Raw genomic sequence first — 18,468 nt, 5'->3', positions numbered from 1 at the left:
GCTTAACATCTCATACAAAAGATGATTCTACTAACAGTGCCAAACTGTCCTGTTACCACTCTTCTGTGAAAAAAAACAACAAATGGTCTGGTAGCACTTTATAGACTAACAAAACATGTAGATGGTATCGTGAGCTGTCATGGACACAGCCCACTTCTTCAGATGACCGGAGTTATGAGTAGGAGATATGAAAACTGGAAATAAATAGGAGAGGAGGGAGAAAAAGAAAAAAAAGAAAAAAGGAAGGGGTGTGTCTCTGTCTCTCACCCTCGTTCCTTTTTTCCTCTTTTCTTTTTTTCTTTTTCTCCCCCTCTCCTTTCCCTCTCCTATTTATTTTGAGTTTTCATATCCCCTACTCATAACTCCGGTCATCTGAAGAAGTGGGAGGTGCCTACGAAAGCTCACGATACCATCTACATGTTTTGTTAGTCTATAAAGTGCTACCCGACCATTCGTTGTTTTTTTCTGTAACAGACTAACTTGGCTACCTCCTGAAACTCTTCTGTGAGACCATCAAGGAGAAGATGAAACCCTGCTGTGGTATTCAGATCCACAGCCTTCTTACCCAGAGACCCTGCAACCCAGTAAGGCACTCTTGTTCCTTGGATAGGAGAAATAACCCAGACATTTCCACAGCTTCCTGTATGTTCCTTCCAATAGGAGACTCGTGTTCCATTATTGTTTATGAGCTATGGCCTACCACAAAGTGAATACATTACCCATGGAGCTAGACTGCTACATTTTATAACTCTCCCATTTTAGCAAATGCGCCAATTGATTCTATAGACTTTCATGAAACCAGCTCTGTTTTGGCTACACACACTAGCTCGTTGATAAATGTTGTTGCAGAGGCTGTTCCATTTGTTAGAGAGCTCAGCAGATGGGAGTATTTAGATACATCTCATGTTAGTTCTAATTTGTTCTTTGAAATGACTATCAGAAGAGTATAAGATCAGGCACAAGGGTTGAACTAGGTGGTAGCAGAGTAGAAGTTTATATTAGAAAGATAACTAAGGGCCTGGCATCCTCCCAAAAATATTCATATGGGGGAAGGTGCAGATAATACAACCACTGGCTGTGCATATCTATAGCTCTGTGTGTGTGTCTGTGTATTAGAGAGTTTGTTTGTCTGTTTTATCGAGAGCTCCTCCTAAACAGTAGCAGCTAGGAACACCACATTCGGTATACAGCTTCCTCTTACCATAACTTAAAGCAACATAAGGGTTTGAAGAGACAGAATCACCAGATCAAGCCCAGTCCTCAAAACTGATATAACTGAGTGAATGTTGAAAGAGACTCAACCAAGATGAGCCAGAAAAGTAGGATGAACCTGGAATAGGATTGCTTCTCAATAAACCTTACAGAGAACAGATAAAACAGATAAATTTGGAGTAGTGCTCTGTTTTGGCACTACTAAATCAATGCTTAAGGTTGGAAAACTAAAAGAAAATGTTGTTGGAAACTAAATTGGCTATAGGCCTTTTTTGTAAAACATAATGAATGAAGAAAAAGGGTGAAGGATTAAAGGATGAATAAAAAAATACACTTGATAGAATTCCCATAAAAAGTACTAAAAAAAAAAAAATTGAAAAATTTTAACCATCCCTTCTTTTTAAGAAATCCAAAATAAAAATTAACTTAATAAAAATAACATTGTATTTTTGAAAAATAAAGCATGTATATTTTCCTTTTATTCCTTCCCTCTTCCCTCCCCCCCCCCCAAAAAAACCACTTAATTGAGTTAAGCAATGCCAGGTAAATCTAGTGTGTAAAAAGAGAGAGAGAGAGGTCTGCTTATAGAAAGTACGTAGAAAAGAGTTGTGAATATGGATGAATCAAAATTCTCTATAAAGCCTGAATAATTATTTATGAGACATTTTGACTCACTATTCAGTCAACTCACTAATAGGTGATAGAAATTTTGATTCGGCCACATGATTTTCTGTGTACTTTCTACAAACATATATCTATGATCTTGTGTCTGTGTTTTATATAAGAATTTCAATCTGCCAAACCCAGCTTCTCCTGTTTGATTGGCTTCGCCTTGCCCTCCATTCACACTTCCACCTTTTTGCTCCCAAAACAAAATACGATTCCACCACAGTCTCCTTCTGTGCCTTAGTTGCATTATCTTCATTTCCCTTATGTTGCCCAAGCTTCTTTCTTGACCGTTAACTGCCAGTAATATTCATATAGCCATTCATTCATGCTGCCACTTATGCCTGGACAACCCCCAAAACTTGTACTCTCCATCCATCCCTCCTACTCCTTCAAAACTGCCTCCTTCCATCTTTCCACCTCCATGACAATATGTTCTCTCTCTCTACAGATTGCACCCTTTTTTGTTTGTTCTTCCCTCTGATAATGAAATGTCTCAGCTCCTGTGTTCTGTCCCTACAGCTCATCAACTGCACAGTGCTAGACATAGGGACTGAAAGATCTCAGTAGTAATAATATGGAATAGATGGGGTTTCAACCTATGTGTATATGGCCAGCCATGCAAAAGGATCACATTGTGACACCAGGTTTGCATCTTCATGGGTTGACGCTACATTATCATCACTAGACCCAAATAGAATCAGAACTATTCAGTTTCCTGCTGATCACAGGATAAGGCCATGAAAACTGAGACTTTCCTCAAGTCTCAGGATTGAGCAGTAGCAATTATTGTGGCATCACACTCTCTTCCATGCCATCAGACTGTACTGCTGCCAATACATAATTATGGTTTTTCTTCAGACTCCATCTGCAAAAGGAGGCAGAGAGAAGAATTTCTGTTCTTCTATCTTGACACACAAATTCTTACAAACTCTGAGAGCAAAGTGATGCTAAGCAATTACAAGCAGGAGCCATGGAGCTGATTATGATCCCACTCACAGGAGTGTAAATCCCCGAGCTCAGGGGTTTACAGACATGTGCAAGGGATCAGAAGAAGTCCCCTTGTTGCTGTACTGTCTGTAAAAAGCCTAGCACAGGAGCTCCTCAGACTGTCTTTGGGGAAGCCTTACTGGAAGTCTGTGGACTGCTGCTTAGTCTTGTGGTGCTGGCTCTTCTCCTTTGTTCCCAGATGCTTCTACAGGCATTTTCTCTGCAGTGATGAACCTAGAAATGGCAAACACAGCTGCAAACGAAGAAGAGAGGAGCCTGCCTAGTTGCCGCCTTCTTTTAGGCATTGCTCCCCATTAAAAGGACAGGAGCCACCAGCAGTACCAGATCTGCCAATCACTAGCAGGGAGCAAAGGAGAGGAAGTAGCTGGGAAGCAAGGGGAGCAGAGCAGATGGGAAGGGGAGACTCATTGAAAATCTGTATTTTGATTAAAACTTTCCAAAGGAACAAAACAGATACAACTTCATGCTTTTAAACAAAATTGATGTTTTGTTATGTAAATAGCTGCTATAGTTGGCGCATAGGATTTTTGTGTGATCGTGACTGTAAGGAAAACTAGTCTCTGCAGTTGTGAGTGAGAGAAGGAAGAGATGCCCACAAGATGATCTCGTTGCTAAGATGTGATCCACACTATGAAAGCCCCTGAGCTGTTGGAACTATGCAAATGTTAATACTTCAAATGGCCTGGAATGGAAATATATCTGTGTTAGAGGTGGTGGGAAATCTTGCTTTAAATACCCAGCAAAGAATGAAAACAACTACAACAATCCTCTTAATAATTAGGGCATGAATGGTCAACTAGATCCAGCATCTGCCCCAGAGATGGGGAAACCCATAGGGAGTATCCTAGGACCAGCCAGTTGCCTTTAATGCACATAAGATCAGAGGTGGTGGGGAAAAGTTGAATCTGCAGGGGAAACGCAGGAGTGAAGGGATCCAGCTAATGCACCCGTCTATCAGATTAGGATGTCAGAAAATCAAACTGCTTCCATCACTGTCCAAGGAGAGACTCTTACTTGCTGCTTAATGTGATCGCAGGCCTGCTGCTGCCAGTCCAGGGAGAGGGGGCCACTGCCACCACTGTGTGCAGCAGGCTCTGAGTTTAAATCCTATTAGGCAGAGACTAACAGTTGCAAAAAGAAAGCAGGTATCCCCTAGTGGGGATTTAAAGATGTTTAGACATAATTGGATTTTCCAAGCAGATGTCATTATTGTTAAACAGTTGCCCACTTGATATGTTCAAGTTGTTGGCTGTAATTGCTAAAATTAGCAGGTCTGTGTAGAGCAAAGGTCAGTCGGTTAATATTGTGATTTAGTGTTTTATGAAGTAATTCCAAATGCTTTTATGTATGTTTTTGTTTTTGCAGACTAAGCCCCCATTAAAGTAGTTGTGGGCCTGTTAATAAAATAATGACTCAGCCTCTTTGTGCTGGCTGCTGATGTTACTTGGCTGAGTGGGTAGTTGCTGGGTTAGTTTTGTGTTTTTCATGGAGTCTCAGCTCAGTAAGAACCCTGCATTTTGATCTGATGTTATATTTATTTAGGAAAAGTTGCCTTGTTTAGATAGGAATCTGTCTCCTTGGCCTGGCATTTGCACTCAGAGAAGCAACTCGTATCAGGCACAGCATCTGAACACGCGTGGGCAGAGACCTGGGCTGAGTAGGTATGTTAACACAGTGGCCTGTCTTTGGCACCTCAGTCCAATAATGCTTGAAGGACATTGTGTGTTCGTATCTTCAAATGTAGAAGCTTCTTAAATAGACTCTGTTAACCGGGTTTTGTCCCAAGATGTAGCTTCTTTGCAGGATGATCAATCTCATTCACATAACATCCCTAGCAGAGGAATAGTTAACTATAGAAATAGATACAGTGGGATAATTAGATTTATGTACCACAAAGGAGCCACTCGTTGGTCACATGATGCTGGTTCCTCCTTATTTACAGCTGCCAAATGGCATTAAAGGAAGCTGAAAGTAATACTTTCTTAATACTGAGTGTCCCGTGTAAATAACTGTGGCAGCTGCCATACGGATGTGCTGTCATTGTGAATGTGAATGGAAGAGATCTCGACAATTGTGACTGGGGGTATGTCTACACTACAGCGTTATTCAAAATAAGCTATTTCGAAATAGTTAATTCGAAATAGCTTATTTTGAAATAACACGTCTACCCACAAAATGCATTTCAAAATAGCGTTTTGCTATTTCGAAATAGCGTGTCCACACTGAGTGGACGCTGAATCGCATTTAAGACCGGCTGGAACCAGGTCCGACAGGGCATCCAGTCAGGATTTACTTTGTGTGGCTGCTGTCTGAGGCTATCTTGAGGCCTATGCTTAAAGGGAACCCCTCCTCCCCCAGAACAGCCAGTTCTCAGGTTTCCGTGCTTGCTTGTCTACCTCAATGAGAGACAGCAAAGCATTTTGTTTCTGCGTGCTCTGGTTGCCCGCACTCAGACAGGGCCAGCTCGAGCCATTCCTGCGCCCCGGGCTGTGGGCATGCGACGCAGGCGCAGCTCTGCCCCTGGGCACACGGCGCATACGTGGCCCCGCCCCCCACCGCACAGTGCCTGATTGCAGCTCTAAGGGGTGCCATACGGCCAGGGGCGCGGCGCCCCTTATAGCTGCCATCAGGCACCCCCCATATGTTGGTGCCCTGGGCAGCTGCCCAGCTTGCCCCCCCGCTTAATTCAGCCCTGCACTCAGGACACCACAACATCTGCAACATGGAGCCAGAGCTGCCCCTGGGCACTCTGGTGCTTCTCTTGGACGCGTTGCTGCGAGCCTGGCTACACTTCCTGCAGGCTGCCATCTGGGAGGTCCATCAGGGGGGCTGTCAGTATCCAGAAGGCCCTGTGGGAGAGCTTCCACCCTGAGGAGCACTAAGAGCCTCCCTAGTCTGCCCCACTCGGGGGTTGTGCCTCATTCCTCCCTCACATCCTTCCACTTACACCCCCAGACCCCTTCCTGATGTAAAATAAAATACACATTTTTTCGTAAACACAAACTGTCTTTATTTAACAAAACTGGGGGTGGGGAATGAAACTCTGATGAGACTGGGGAAAGGAGGCAGGACAGAGGAGGAGAGAGGGTGGGAGAAGGGAGGAGGGAGCTGGAAGGGGGAAGCAAGGGGAAGAAGGGGGAGGGGAAGCTCGGGGCTCAGGGTTGGGGGTCTCGCCGGACCAACTTGATTTTCATGCAAACCTGCTCCTGCGTTCGCATGTGGCCTTTGGTGGCCAGGCTGGCAGCTATCCTGCCATAGATGGACACATTCCTCCATCCAATATGGAGATCATGGACGTTGGGGGCATCCCCCCAAACCTGAATAAGGTCCATGTTCTCCGCCCTGGACCAGGAAGGCACCCGCCTTCTCCAAGCCTTGGCAGGCTCCTGGGGAGCAGTGGAGGGCTGGCTGCCAGTGGCTTGCTGGCTCATGTTTTGGGGCTACTGGGTCAGGGGCAGTGACTGCTGGCTCTGGGCTAGCAGGCTTGGAAGTGCCACAGGCACTGTGGCCAGAGTCTACCCCTTGAAGGGCTCCGGGGAGTGGGGGAGGGAGAGGAGTGTTCTTGGTTGAGGGTGGAGTGGCCACCAAGGCACCCTCAGAAGGCTGGAGGCCCCCTATTTCGAAATAAGTGTCTACACAGCACTTATTTCGAAATAGCTATTTCGAATTTGGCATTATTCCTCGTAGAATGAGGTTTACCAAATTCAAAATAAGCACTTCGCTATTTCGAATTAATTTCAAAATAGCAGTTTGGCTGTGTAGACTAGGAACATTATTTCAAAATAAGGGCTGTTATTTCTAAATAACTTTTCTGTGTAGACATACCCTGGGAGAAAAGGTGCCTATCTATTTAGTTGTAGGGCGCTATATAAACATGTGGGTGTCGCTGATACTCAGTATACAAGGTGCATGTAGAGATGTGTATTGTTTTATTTAAAGCCATACAAATATATACAAATATTATCTTAGGAGTGGGCTTGAACCAAAATTCCAGTCCCAACTAAGCCCTAATGTCACTGGGGTTTGGGATTCAAACCAAGATCCAGTATTACAGCTTGCTGTTGTCAGTAGACTGGGTCACGCTCAACATTCCTGAACTCTCTAAGCTGTTCAAATTCCAGGTCTGAATTTTGCATCTTGATCCAAAGTCTATTTTATATTGGGGCTCAAACTGCAAAATTCAGAGCTTATCTGGATTTCTAACACCTCAGAGTTTGGGATGTTCTGACCTTCGCTCCCTTTTTAAAAGCGAGAGTGAGTATGATTGTATTCCATATTTGGATATGTGTCTGGAGATTCAAGAACAAGGAGAGGTGTGGTCAGCAGGCAGGAAAGAATGATAACCTTAGCAGCCGTGTTTTGTAAGGGTCAGAAAGGGAAAGATACTAGAGGGATGAAGGAGTCTTGCAATGCACTTGGGGTATGCTGATATTTGATGTTCTGATGTCTTCCCAATAACCATGATAAGAACGCTTGATTGTTTATTATATAGTAAAACCATTATTGTGTATCTGTCATTGTATCAGTCATCCCATTCATAGCTTCCCTGTAGGGTCTGAGGGCTCACAATTTTCACACTGTACATAGTTACAACAGGAATAATCTAAATTAGAGGAACCTTTTTTCAGTCAGGGGCCACTGAGCCACAGAAAAATCAGTTGGGGGTGCACAGAAGAAGCAAAACAAAAACAAATAAAAAACTTCACTGGTTTGTCTCCCAAAAAGCAAAAACAAAACACCTTGCTGGCCTGCTCTCAACGAGCGGGGTTTTAAAAATGGCGGAGCCCCGCTTATGCAAATGAAGCCCGGGAAATTCAAATCCTGGGCTTCATTTGCAACTCCGTATGACTACATTACCCCCCCAGTTCGAACTAGGGAGGTAGTGTAGACATACCCTAAGTTATGGGATAGGTACTGTGGTAGTGCAAGTTTCTATTCAGCCTTACCAGCTATCTCAACCTTAACAAGAACAGTCCATTTCTAGGGGTGGAAGAGTATTGCGGTCTCCATGACATTTCAGTTCCCGGTGATTAAGAGTATCAATGCATCTATCACTTGTGACATTGGACATCCATCTACTATATTCTACAGTGGTTCCACCAATTCATTTCACATAAGTCGCCAAAAAGCTCGCCATGGACCTATCTTGCCACCTAGAAATAAAAGGCTCTCTCACTCATAACCATTCCTCTGGGCCATCCAGTCCCTTTACACTAACATACTTAGTCTGTTCGGTAATCCAGGAAGACTGTTCTTACCCGTACCATATTTATTTGAACTGATACATTTATTTTAGGTTTAATAACATTATAGCTGGCTTGAACAGCATGCCTCTATGCCTTTACCTGTAAAACAGTTGTTCCAAGTAATTAAAAAGTCTGTAATAATTGTGTCATGAACTCAGTGAAGCTGTTTATTCATACTACTTATATGAAATCCCATTTAACTGAACAAGAGTCCACAAATGAGATATTCCAAGCAGCTTGCTGGTAATGTTTCTGCACAGGTGTGCATGGTAAGTTGCTAGCATTTCAGTTGTTCTCTTCCATTGATTTTTATGGACTTCAGCTGCCCATCTTCCTCAACTTCAGTTCTTTCTTGTCCATTCTCGATGATTTTCCTGGTAGTGATTCTTCTACCATTGACCACTTCAGTAGAAGTTGAGACTGATCTGAAGTTGTTTGACCCACTAGTGTCTCCTCCAAAGGATCTGCAGGAGAATGTAGTGTGCTCACCAGGGCTGGCTGAATCGAATGACATAAATGATTCCATAAGATCAGGAAATGTATCAAAGCCAGCAAAGCTAGCTCCTCTTCCATTAGTTCTGTGTCTGTTCTCACCTATATTTCCATCAAATGGAATGTCCCAAAAATCATGTGCAAAGGGATCCATTCCTCCAAAAAATTCCCTGAAGATCTCTTCTGGGTTACGGAATATGTATTCAGAATCAAATGGGCTGTGGAAGTGACCTCCAGTTGCACCTCTGCCTCCTCTGTGCCGAGTTTCTTTGCCAGATCTGTCGTAGATGGAACGCTTTTGGGGATCTGATAAAACCTCGTATGCCTCAGCTACGGCTTTGAATTTCTTCTCTGCCTCCTCCTTGTTCTTAGGGTTCTTATCAGGATGCCATTTTAATGCGAGTTTACGGTAGGACTTTTTAATGTCATCTTGTGAGGCTTTTTGGTGAAGTCCTAAAACTTCGTAATAATTCACCATCCCAAATGAAAGGTGGATGGATTTTGAAATACTCTAAGCTCAGTGACCTGAAGTCCTGAGTTGTTCAGGATCCAGGGAATCCTGTTTCCTTTGTGCGTTCCAAATTTGCTCCTCACAACCTGCTGATTTTGCTCAGTTCATCTTTTGATTTGTTTGTGCTTGGAGCACAGAGAAACACTTTATTTAAATTCACAATTTGATTTTAAGACAGTTGGGTGGTGGGATTGTGACATCAGAGGTAATTCAGCCAATCATTGTACAGCTCACTTTAGTGCTTTTTTTTTCTTTTTTGCACACTGCAATGATATTGGTGAATTCTACACATTTTGTCAGGGGCTTAGCTTTTGTTTGCACACTGCTATGACAGTCCCAAGATATTCAAGACACGTGGTGAGAGAGGCAATATCTTTTATTGGACCAACTTCTGTTTATTTCACATTTTAAAAAAATATATTTCTCATCTATGATGATGTACATGTGAGATACAGATCTCTGATGGCATTAATATAGAAATAGTGTAGTTATGTCTTATACTCTGCCTGCCTGTGAATTTTTGTAGTTATGCAATAGATATTGAGGGGACATGATTCTCCGCTCACGTAGTCATTTTGATGCTAATGGAGTTCAGAGAACTGGGGAATTGGGAGCCAGGGCTCTTGAATTTTATTTTTGTCACTAACTAATTTTATTTTTGTCCCATCTCCTCTTTCTGTATCATTTCCCATATTTATATATTGGTAATGTGCTTTGAAATGCTTGGGTTAAAGGTGCCACAAAAGTCAAGATTGTTATGATAGAAAAAATAATTGAGGACGTGAATATGCTCCTAATGTCTATTTGCCCTCTTCCTGGCACACAGAGGCAGAAATACAATACATATAGGGCCAAAGACCTAAAGGGAAAACTGCATCATCCATTAGAAAGGAACCGTAAAGGAAAAGCTAAGAAAGTTTCCCTTGAAGAAGAGGCATTTGGCTGGTAATGGAGAAGAGGCCTTTGGCTGGAAGAATTTCCATTTCATTGCCAACAAGGATACATTTCTCTTGTGGGTCGGTGATAAGTCAATGCCATGGAACTACTTGTAATGTAATTACCTAAATTCAGCTATAAAAGTCATCATCAGTTAGTGCAATGAAGTTCTTGAGGTTAGAGCTCAAGGAAATGAAGGGCAATATTGAAGTCAAAGTTGTTTCATCTGCTGAGAATTCATCAGACATGTTCCTTCTCCTCCACCAGGATGGCTTCATTAATGGAGGAGGATGGTGCTTTGGAATTTGATGGTTTGGGGAGTACTGTGTGAATGGAGGAAGTGTGTTAAAAAATCCATGCCGCTATGGCAAGTTCGTATTCTACCCATTGCGCTCTGAATTTGGAGCCCAGTCTGTGCCAAGGACTGAGGGGAAGTTTCCAATTAATTAATTAGATAGCCAGAAGGAATGAGGAGTGGAGAATGGCTGCCTGTATATACTGGATGTTGCGTTTTAATAATTAATGGTACCTTCATTCCTTTAAAAAAATTAAGTATGGACTTTTTCCTCTTTTTCCCCACTCTCAGATTTTGAATCTCCAGCATGGATGTTGAGTGAGTGTTCCCGGTATTGGACCCATCCCCTTTTGCCTATTTATTAGGAGAGGACACTAGGTGGAAGGACCACTTAAATTAGGGATCTCAAACTCCCAGCCTGTGGGCCATCCCCTTCTGGAGTGTTAGAGAAAAAACTGCCCCCCAGTAAAAAAGTTTGGCCAGGCCACTCTTGCTATAGTGGGCAGCAGTACTTCTTGGGAGAAACCGGCCGCACCCTTCCTGCATACCATTGCCTTTAGAAAAAGGGAAGGTGTGAAAAGGGGAAAATAGCCTCAGACTCTCCCACCCGTCACCTTGGCTTGAGAACTGCGGGGCTTACCTGTCGCATGAAACCTGCTCAGTTTCGGCCCAACCCCTGGGACACAGACCCCCCACTACCATTGGGCTATATATGGTAATATGCAAGCGCGGGAAAGCGATGTGCAGATTTGGGAATAAATACCCATCGCACAGTTCACTCGAGGAGGTCTTCGCAACACACGTACCACCGTGCGTGTGCGTTCCTGTATACTTCAAAGCGCTGCCTGCCTGATCAACCGACCAGCCACCTTCCCCGACTCTCGGGCGTAACCAAGGCCTTCGCAACCAAACCGATATCTTTGAAATGTTCCATGTGCTGTGTAAGTTGGTACGTATGATTTGATTTTTTCTTGTTGTATAAGCTTAGTGTTGTAGTTGTTTTGGGTAGTACATAGAGTTTGTAGTTATCACTGTTATTTAATTAGTGTAGCTGGATATTTTTAGACTAGAGACTATTCCCTTTGCCATTCCCATCCTTATATCTCTGACACGTTTAACTAGAAATCATAGAATAAATATAATAAATACCGTAAATTCTTTATTAACACGGTCTATTAAAATCTTAAAATAAATACTATAAATTCATCAGTTATAAATAAATATTTTTTATTTGCTAAAATGGTCCACCTGGTTTTGTCCTTCCCCCCTTGGGTATGCATCATCGGATCTGTGATTCTTGCAGTGGTACAATCCTGCCTGGGAGTCTCAGCAGGCTGGAGGAGTTGTCTGTTCCTGTTCCCCAAGCCTCTCCCCTTCCCTCCATCACCCTGCCCTCTACCCACCGTGGCATCCTGACTGCTGAAGACACAGTCTTGAGGATTATCAGGGAGGACCTGGTATGGGACAGCAGCAGCAATCGGGCCCTTCCTCCCATACTTTCATGGTGGCAAGAGCCATGGGGAAGCTATGGGGAGAGGGCAGGCTGATGGGCAGGAAAGGGTTTGGGGAATGGGAATAGACAGCCCCCTTCTTGGCTGGATTGCCTGCCAGTTCCGACCAGTTATGGCCCACAGGCTGGGAGTTTGAGACGCCTGACTTAGATTCTTGTGCTTGAAAGTAATATTAGAGTTTCTACTTAGGGGACGGGCACTGTCTCCATGCTCAGAAAATATCCCTACAGTCCTGAAAGTACCAAAATATTCAGTTGTTGGATTTTAGCTTGGGACCTTCCATTATCCTGCAAAGCTTTACACATGTACTCAACTTTATGCATGTGAATAGTTGAACTAAATCAATGGAACCACTTGTGCTTAGAAGTCAGCACTTCTTTTTTGGAATGGGGCATTAGTGCTGCTGAAAAGTGCCAAATTACACCTTCGGTGAGAGGGGCTCTCTATTTATCCCTAAAACAGGTACAGCTCAAGTAGATGCAAGTCCCTGCCATGCTTCCCCACCAGTGTTCTTCAAACCTGACATAGAGGGATATCAGGGAGCAGGGAGAACAGGCTCCATGGGCATTTCAGTCATTGGCCTCTGAACTAAAATTGCCATCCAGGGGATTTGGTTAGTGACTGTTGCGATGGTGGGTTTGTGACATAGGGTTTGTCTTCATTGCAGGCTAGATCCAGGGGCAGTGATCAATCCAGCAGGCAGCAATTTATTGCATCTAGTATAGATGTGATACACCGAATGCAGAGCTCTCTCCTGTTGACACTGTCAGTGCACCAGAACAAGAAGAGCAAGTAGAGTTGATGGGAGAGCTTACCCCCGTGATGAAGATACTGTGGTAAGCATGCCAAAATGTGTTGACTTCAGCTACATTATTCACATAGCTGAAGTTGTGAAACTTGGGTTGACATCCCATGGCAGTGTAGACCAGGCCACAAATGCCTACCCACAATGAAGTGGACTAAGAACCTAACAAACTCATCTCACACAGGCTGCTTTTGCCAACATGGGCTAGATTTGAACATTTTAAAATCTCTTGGACAAGGCTTCAAAGGCCATTGCATTCCTGTTTCTAACATCCATTCTCTGTTAGAGGGAGGGGAAAGACTTGGTAAGGAGCAGTCCCAATCAGCTTGCTGGGAGGTTTCCTGGGGGCTTTTAGCAAGAGCTAGTTCCCAGCAGAAACCAATTCAAATTGGCTGCCATGAGTGGTATCGTATGGACAGGGAAGGAGGTAATTCTAACTTTTTCAGCTGTGCCATTTGAGATGCTTCTCCTCCCTCCGCAGTCACAATGCTCATATTTGGTGATGAGTGTCTGTAGAGTCTCAGACTCACTGGCGCACTGGATTATCTGTCTTGGATTTAGTACATTTACCAATCTGAAATGTAGGAAGTGTTTTTCTACTGTCATCTCAAATGAGGGCTGATCACTGCCTGTCCCTCTGCTGCCTGCAGCAGCCTCAGAGATTAGCTGCAGTTCAGCTGAATGCCACTGCTGTAAGCTAAAAGAGTTTGCAAAAGAGACAGAGGGGTGAAAAAGAGAAGGAGAAAGAGAAATAAGGAGAGGGAGAAAAACATGCACACAGTAAGTAACTAGACCCAAACTAACCAGGCAGCCCCAAAGAAACCAAGGCTTTGAAATGAGAAATGTTTTTCGTATCTTAAATCTCAAGTACAAACAATAAAAACCAGCCCAGGCTGTGTTCTTTGAAGAGAAGTACGAGTGACCTGAGCAGTGGTTATCAGCAGCGTCATTAAGATAAACGCTTAACATGATTTAAAGCATCCGAAACTGAAGGCAGCACTTTCAGATACTAACAAAACGGCCTGACAGTGGGGATGGAAATCAATAGTAATCAGATGTCACTAAAAATACTCAAAAGTGTCCCATGCTGATGGAGGTGAGATTAGTGTAAATATTTGTATTCTAATCAGTGGCACGCGAGGGCTGTAGGCGGCCTCTCTGTCTATTTAATTAATGGAGTGGCTTTTAAAAAGGATCCTAATCATATGTGATTGTATCTGCTTATCAACATTTTTGCTAATTAGATGATATGGAGGCAGTCGTTCTGCTAATTCCCTCATCCGAACAGCATATCCTGCTCAGATAAAGTACAGTCTCTTTTTAATAAGAAACAATCATGAGACAGACTAACCTTAATGGTGCTCATTATCTTTGGATCTTTTGCCCCCCCCCCCCCCTTTGCTTAGGTTTCTGCTTCAGCATGCCAGATGGGCAGAGTTGCGGTCTCCATGTGGCTCCCATCATAATTTAAACACAATCGCATCCATGGGAAGAGCATTCTGACTGCTGAGGTCTTGTCATGGGGCTTTTTCCCTATATTTGTCCAAACAGGCAGTTTGCATTTTTCATACCTGTTCTGCTACGATGGGAAACAATTTTGGATTAAAATGGGGGAAGGGGGACGTCCCCAAATTCATCCTAAACTGAGCCCTGTAGTGTCAACACTGAAATCAAACCGGTTCTGAGCCTTTGCACAAAACTGCAGCTGACCTCAAACTTCTATCCAACTCCTGGACTTTCAGTCACTGCACCAATTAACCCTTTGTCCAGAACTCCAACAGGCCCTGAATTTTCCTCCATGCCAAAGAGCTTTTCTGAGCTGTAAAAACAATTTTTTGTTTGTTTTTGTTTTGAAACAGACTTGGCAGAGAGTGTCACCAGGAGAAGGGTTTATTGGCAGCCTGTTGATCCTGTGACAAGGCCTGGATCCTTTTATCTATAGAACAACAAGAGCCTGGGACATTTGCTCTAAGTACTTCAACTGTCCAATCAAACAAGGGTCACACTTTGCTCTGCTACTCAAACTGTCATCAGACACTTCACCCCTCTGTGGCCCCTATCTAAAGGGATATTGTACTTGATTCCTTCCTGCGGGGGAGGGGTGGAATCGCACAACTTTTTCCCTTGCGAGAACTGTTAGAATCTGCGGTGAAGGGGCTTTGTTCATACCTCATGGTGGGTTGTGTAATGCCATTTACAATAGGAATTGGCTGCCTAAGGAAAGATGTAAACTAACAGATTTAGCTACAAAAGCCTTTCCTTCTCAAGACAACAAAGCCCCCTCTCCACAGCCTGAACTCCTCCTAAGGAATCTACCCTTCACGCAGGCAAGCCAATGAGTATCCGTGTGGGCTGAAGTAATCGGGATATATGCCTTCTATTTAGCTTCTGGGGTCAGGAGTTTGCCTGCTGTTTTTGCAGCTGTGAATGGTGAGGAGCAAAGGCTTAAATGACACAGATTGCAACCTCCCACAATGGTGGATGGCAAGAGGAAGTTTCTGTGCATCCCATACAAAGATGTTCATGTATTAACTGCATTCCAGTAAAGTGCTGTGTGATAGGTGACAGAGAGGTTCTGGGGAGCATTAGGAAGAAATGTAGATCTAGCAGGCTGAATGGAACTGTGGCTGCTCAAACATCCTCTAACCTATAAATAATCAGGGAGGAGCCGAGGAAGGACTTTTCTGGATACGGTTTCATCTGAGATTTCAGACCCCCCAAGATCCTAGTGACAGCTCATGTGAAATTTAAATCACAAATGGCAGAAGTCTCTTGAGACCACCTAACTCCAAACTAAGAACCCAGCCCTACATGGTGGGGCTGGATGAAGTCAATGGCAGCTGCTGGTTTGCAGCCTCGGATCATGTCCTAAATTCAGGAAATAGACCTCTCCCAATTTCAGATCACCTAGAACCAAAACCATATGAGAATGTTGGGACCAACCCATGTATTCTAATCTGAGCTCCACCTCATCCCAAAATTCAGTGCAGCTTGGATGTGACATTCCAGACTTGGCCCATCTTTCTATGTAACCAGTTATACCAGTACATTCACAACGATAGCTGTACCAGTGTTCTGCTCGGAAATAAGACAGAGCAGTCGTGCCTTGCTTCCCTGCCTGTGACACCCTTGGGATTCCTAGCTTTCCCCTTCTCTCTGTCGTATACAAAGGTGATGAATTCAATATTAAACACTGAGGAGAAGGTCTAGTTTTTGGTACCATGGCTAGAAGTGCTAGAGCTGGAAATGAAGAAGGACCAGAAGACGCCATATTAAAACTCCAGGAAAGAGAAAATGATGAATTACTGTCCCGGGATTTTTTTTCTGCCTCCTGCCAGAGGGATGAGCTTTGTGGAGCATTCAGTTAGTAAACCAGAGAGGGAACATTGTAGCTCAGATTCTCATTATGAAGTGGTGGTTCATGACATTGCTTGGGCTTGTGCCTGGCAGCCGAGTTATTTGAGGCCACTCAGGTATCCTACGGAAATGATACCACCTGGTTTTTAAAAGCTCCTCTGGTCTCTTCTGACTGCAGAGAGAGAGATGTTTACCTGCCTTGCTCAGCTATTTCACCTAAAACTGACTCATGTCTAATCTTGGACGACATTATATTGGGAAATAACCACCTCTGAGCACTACGCCTTCCCAGCTGCTAGATACCTTCCGCGGGTGGTAGTTAATGCCATGGGTGGTTGATGAAGGCACGGCTGGCGGAAACAAGCTCTCAGCCCCACCTCCAGCCCCGCCCCTTCTTCTGAGGCCCCGCCCCCATGGGGAGGTGGGGCAGCGTGCCATGTGCATACCCTCTTCCCAACCACAGAGAGAGGTGGGGAGCAGGCAGATGCGTGCTCACTCCAGCCTCTCCAGCTCCAAGGAGGGCAGAAGGCACACAGCATAGCCCCAGTCTTCCCAGCACTGGAGGAAGGTACACCATGTGACCCAGCACAGCCCAGCCTAGCCTCTCCAGCCCTGGAGCACTGGGACAGCGGGCTCCCGGGGCAGCAACACTCCACCCCAGAATGTTTAGTGAAGGCATTCTGGGGACAGTGTGTGGGTGGGGCTATGCCTGGTGGTTTGGGAAGGCCGAGCCTTCCCCTGCCTTACATACCGGACACCCATGCTAAATGCAGGTCTGACGTAGCCAGGGCCTGTCTACACTTGAAATGCTACAGAAGCACAGCTGGAGCACTTCAGTGTAAGCACTGTCTATGCCAGGAGTCAGCAACCCCTGGCACGCGTGCCACAAATGGCACGCAAGCCAATTTTTACTGGCATGTGGAGCTGAAGCTCAGCCCTGCCCCTCCCCCCTTCCCTGCCCAGCAGCGAGCCAGTGCTGTGGCTCCAGCCTCTGCCACAGCTCCAGCTTCCTGCAGGGATGCAGGTGGGAGGGGCATGCATGTGTGCATCCCTGGCTCTGCATCCTGCTTCCAGAGGGGGCGGGGCTGGGCCTGCTCTGCAGAGCTGGGGCTGGGCAGCCAGAACACATGGTGCACTGTGGCCCAGGCCACGCCATGCTGTTCCCCGAGGGCTGTGTGCAGGGAGCCTCTTCCTCTTTCACCCCGTTGTGCCCAGCCAGGCTGGAGCTGGGCAGGGAAGAAATTCTGCTCCCTCCACCTCTCCTCACTCCAGAGCTGCTCCTGGGGGGCTGCGAGTCCCAGCGCGCTGCCCTGCTGGTGAGTGCACTGGGGGCACAGGAGGGGGGTGAAGGAGGATGAGGAGGCAGGAGTTCACTGAGGGGCATGGGGTGATGCAGGGGATCAGGCTGAGGGGGATCATGGAGCTGAGAGGAATGAAGCTGGAGCAGAGGGCAGATGTGAGGGAGGATACAATTTTACTTTGCAGAAGTTGCACTTTCCTTTACTCCCCAATTCTTTGCCTCCCTCCCTAAATAGCTATTTGGCTGCATTCTCACTCTCTCACCTTTTCTGCTTTACTCCCCCAAATCCCTCCCACCCCCAAACTCCCTCTTGTACCCCTACCCCACCCTCTCTCCTGCTTCCAAACTCCCTACCAGACCCTACCCTCCTCACCCCGTCCTGCACACCACCTCCCATCCAGATCCTGCATCCGTATCCCACTCCCTGGCAGCACTGTCCCACACATTGAACCTCTCATTTTTGTTCCCATCCCAGAGCCTAAAGGGGTCCACAAAATCCACAAACTCTGGAACCCCAGAAAAGTAAATCTGGCCTGTGGGAAGCCTTGAACCTCAGACCTCCCTGTCCCTTCCCCTCACCCTGTGAGGGCTGGAGTGCCAGAAGAATGAGGTGTCTCAGTTGGGGACCACATCAGTGAGGGTTGGAGGTTTTTGAAGGAGTTTTTTTGCTTCTCACTTGTGTGGTCCGCAACTGATTTTTCTGTGGGTCAGTGGCCTCCCAAAAAGGTTCCCCACCCCTGCCATAAATAAAGAAAACATTGAAACCTTTTTGTGTTGGATATAATATTTTACTTTGTTTTAAATGAAATTAGATGCACTAACATGAGATAGTTAAAACACTTAATGTGTTTAGTAATTTAAATTAAACCGTTCTCCCTGACTGCAGCACTAGCAAAATGGGTCTGGCGTAATTCTGTATTTAATGATGAGTTTCCATTAACAACTGGTAATCCATGGAAAGGTTTACATTGACCCAGATGGTCCATAAGGCACGTGGTGGAGAGAGCCCCTCCCGGCTTCCTGGGAGAGTGATATGGCCCAGTGCAGGATTGTTAAATCTTGGCATGCTACTTTGGTTCCTGCCCTGGTGGAAAGTCTATTTTAGCAATGAGGAACCATCAGTCCT

General features: G+C 45.1%; 1 protein-coding gene and 1 long non-coding RNA gene across 2 annotated transcripts in view; one reads left to right on the top strand and one right to left on the bottom strand.

Annotated features, from left to right (window-relative positions):
- Window positions 1-18,110, top strand: part of LOC102459777 (uncharacterized) — a 38,723-nt gene extending 20,613 nt beyond the window's left edge. Inside the window, exons 3-5 of the long non-coding RNA XR_016350437.1 lie at window positions 10,661-11,318; window positions 12,548-12,716; window positions 14,545-18,110. This is a non-coding gene — a long non-coding RNA (uncharacterized LOC102459777). The remainder of the gene's footprint in view (window positions 1-10,660; window positions 11,319-12,547; window positions 12,717-14,544) is intronic.
- Window positions 8,277-9,298, bottom strand: DNAJB8 (DnaJ heat shock protein family (Hsp40) member B8). Its single transcript, XM_006120227.5, has one exon. The coding sequence runs from the start codon at window positions 9,103-9,105 to the stop codon at window positions 8,413-8,415; it is 693 nt and encodes a 230-aa protein (XP_006120289.1). The 5' UTR covers window positions 9,106-9,298; the 3' UTR covers window positions 8,277-8,412.
- Window positions 18,111-18,468: the final 358 nt, after the last annotated feature.

Source organism: Pelodiscus sinensis, chromosome 11, assembly GCF_052426305.1.
Source record: "Pelodiscus sinensis isolate ZL-2025 chromosome 11, ASM5242630v1, whole genome shotgun sequence".
Lineage (NCBI taxonomy): Eukaryota > Metazoa > Chordata > Testudines > Trionychidae > Pelodiscus > Pelodiscus sinensis.
The sequence above is the reverse complement of the archived record's forward strand: the minus strand, read 5'-3'. Positions and strand labels throughout refer to the sequence as shown.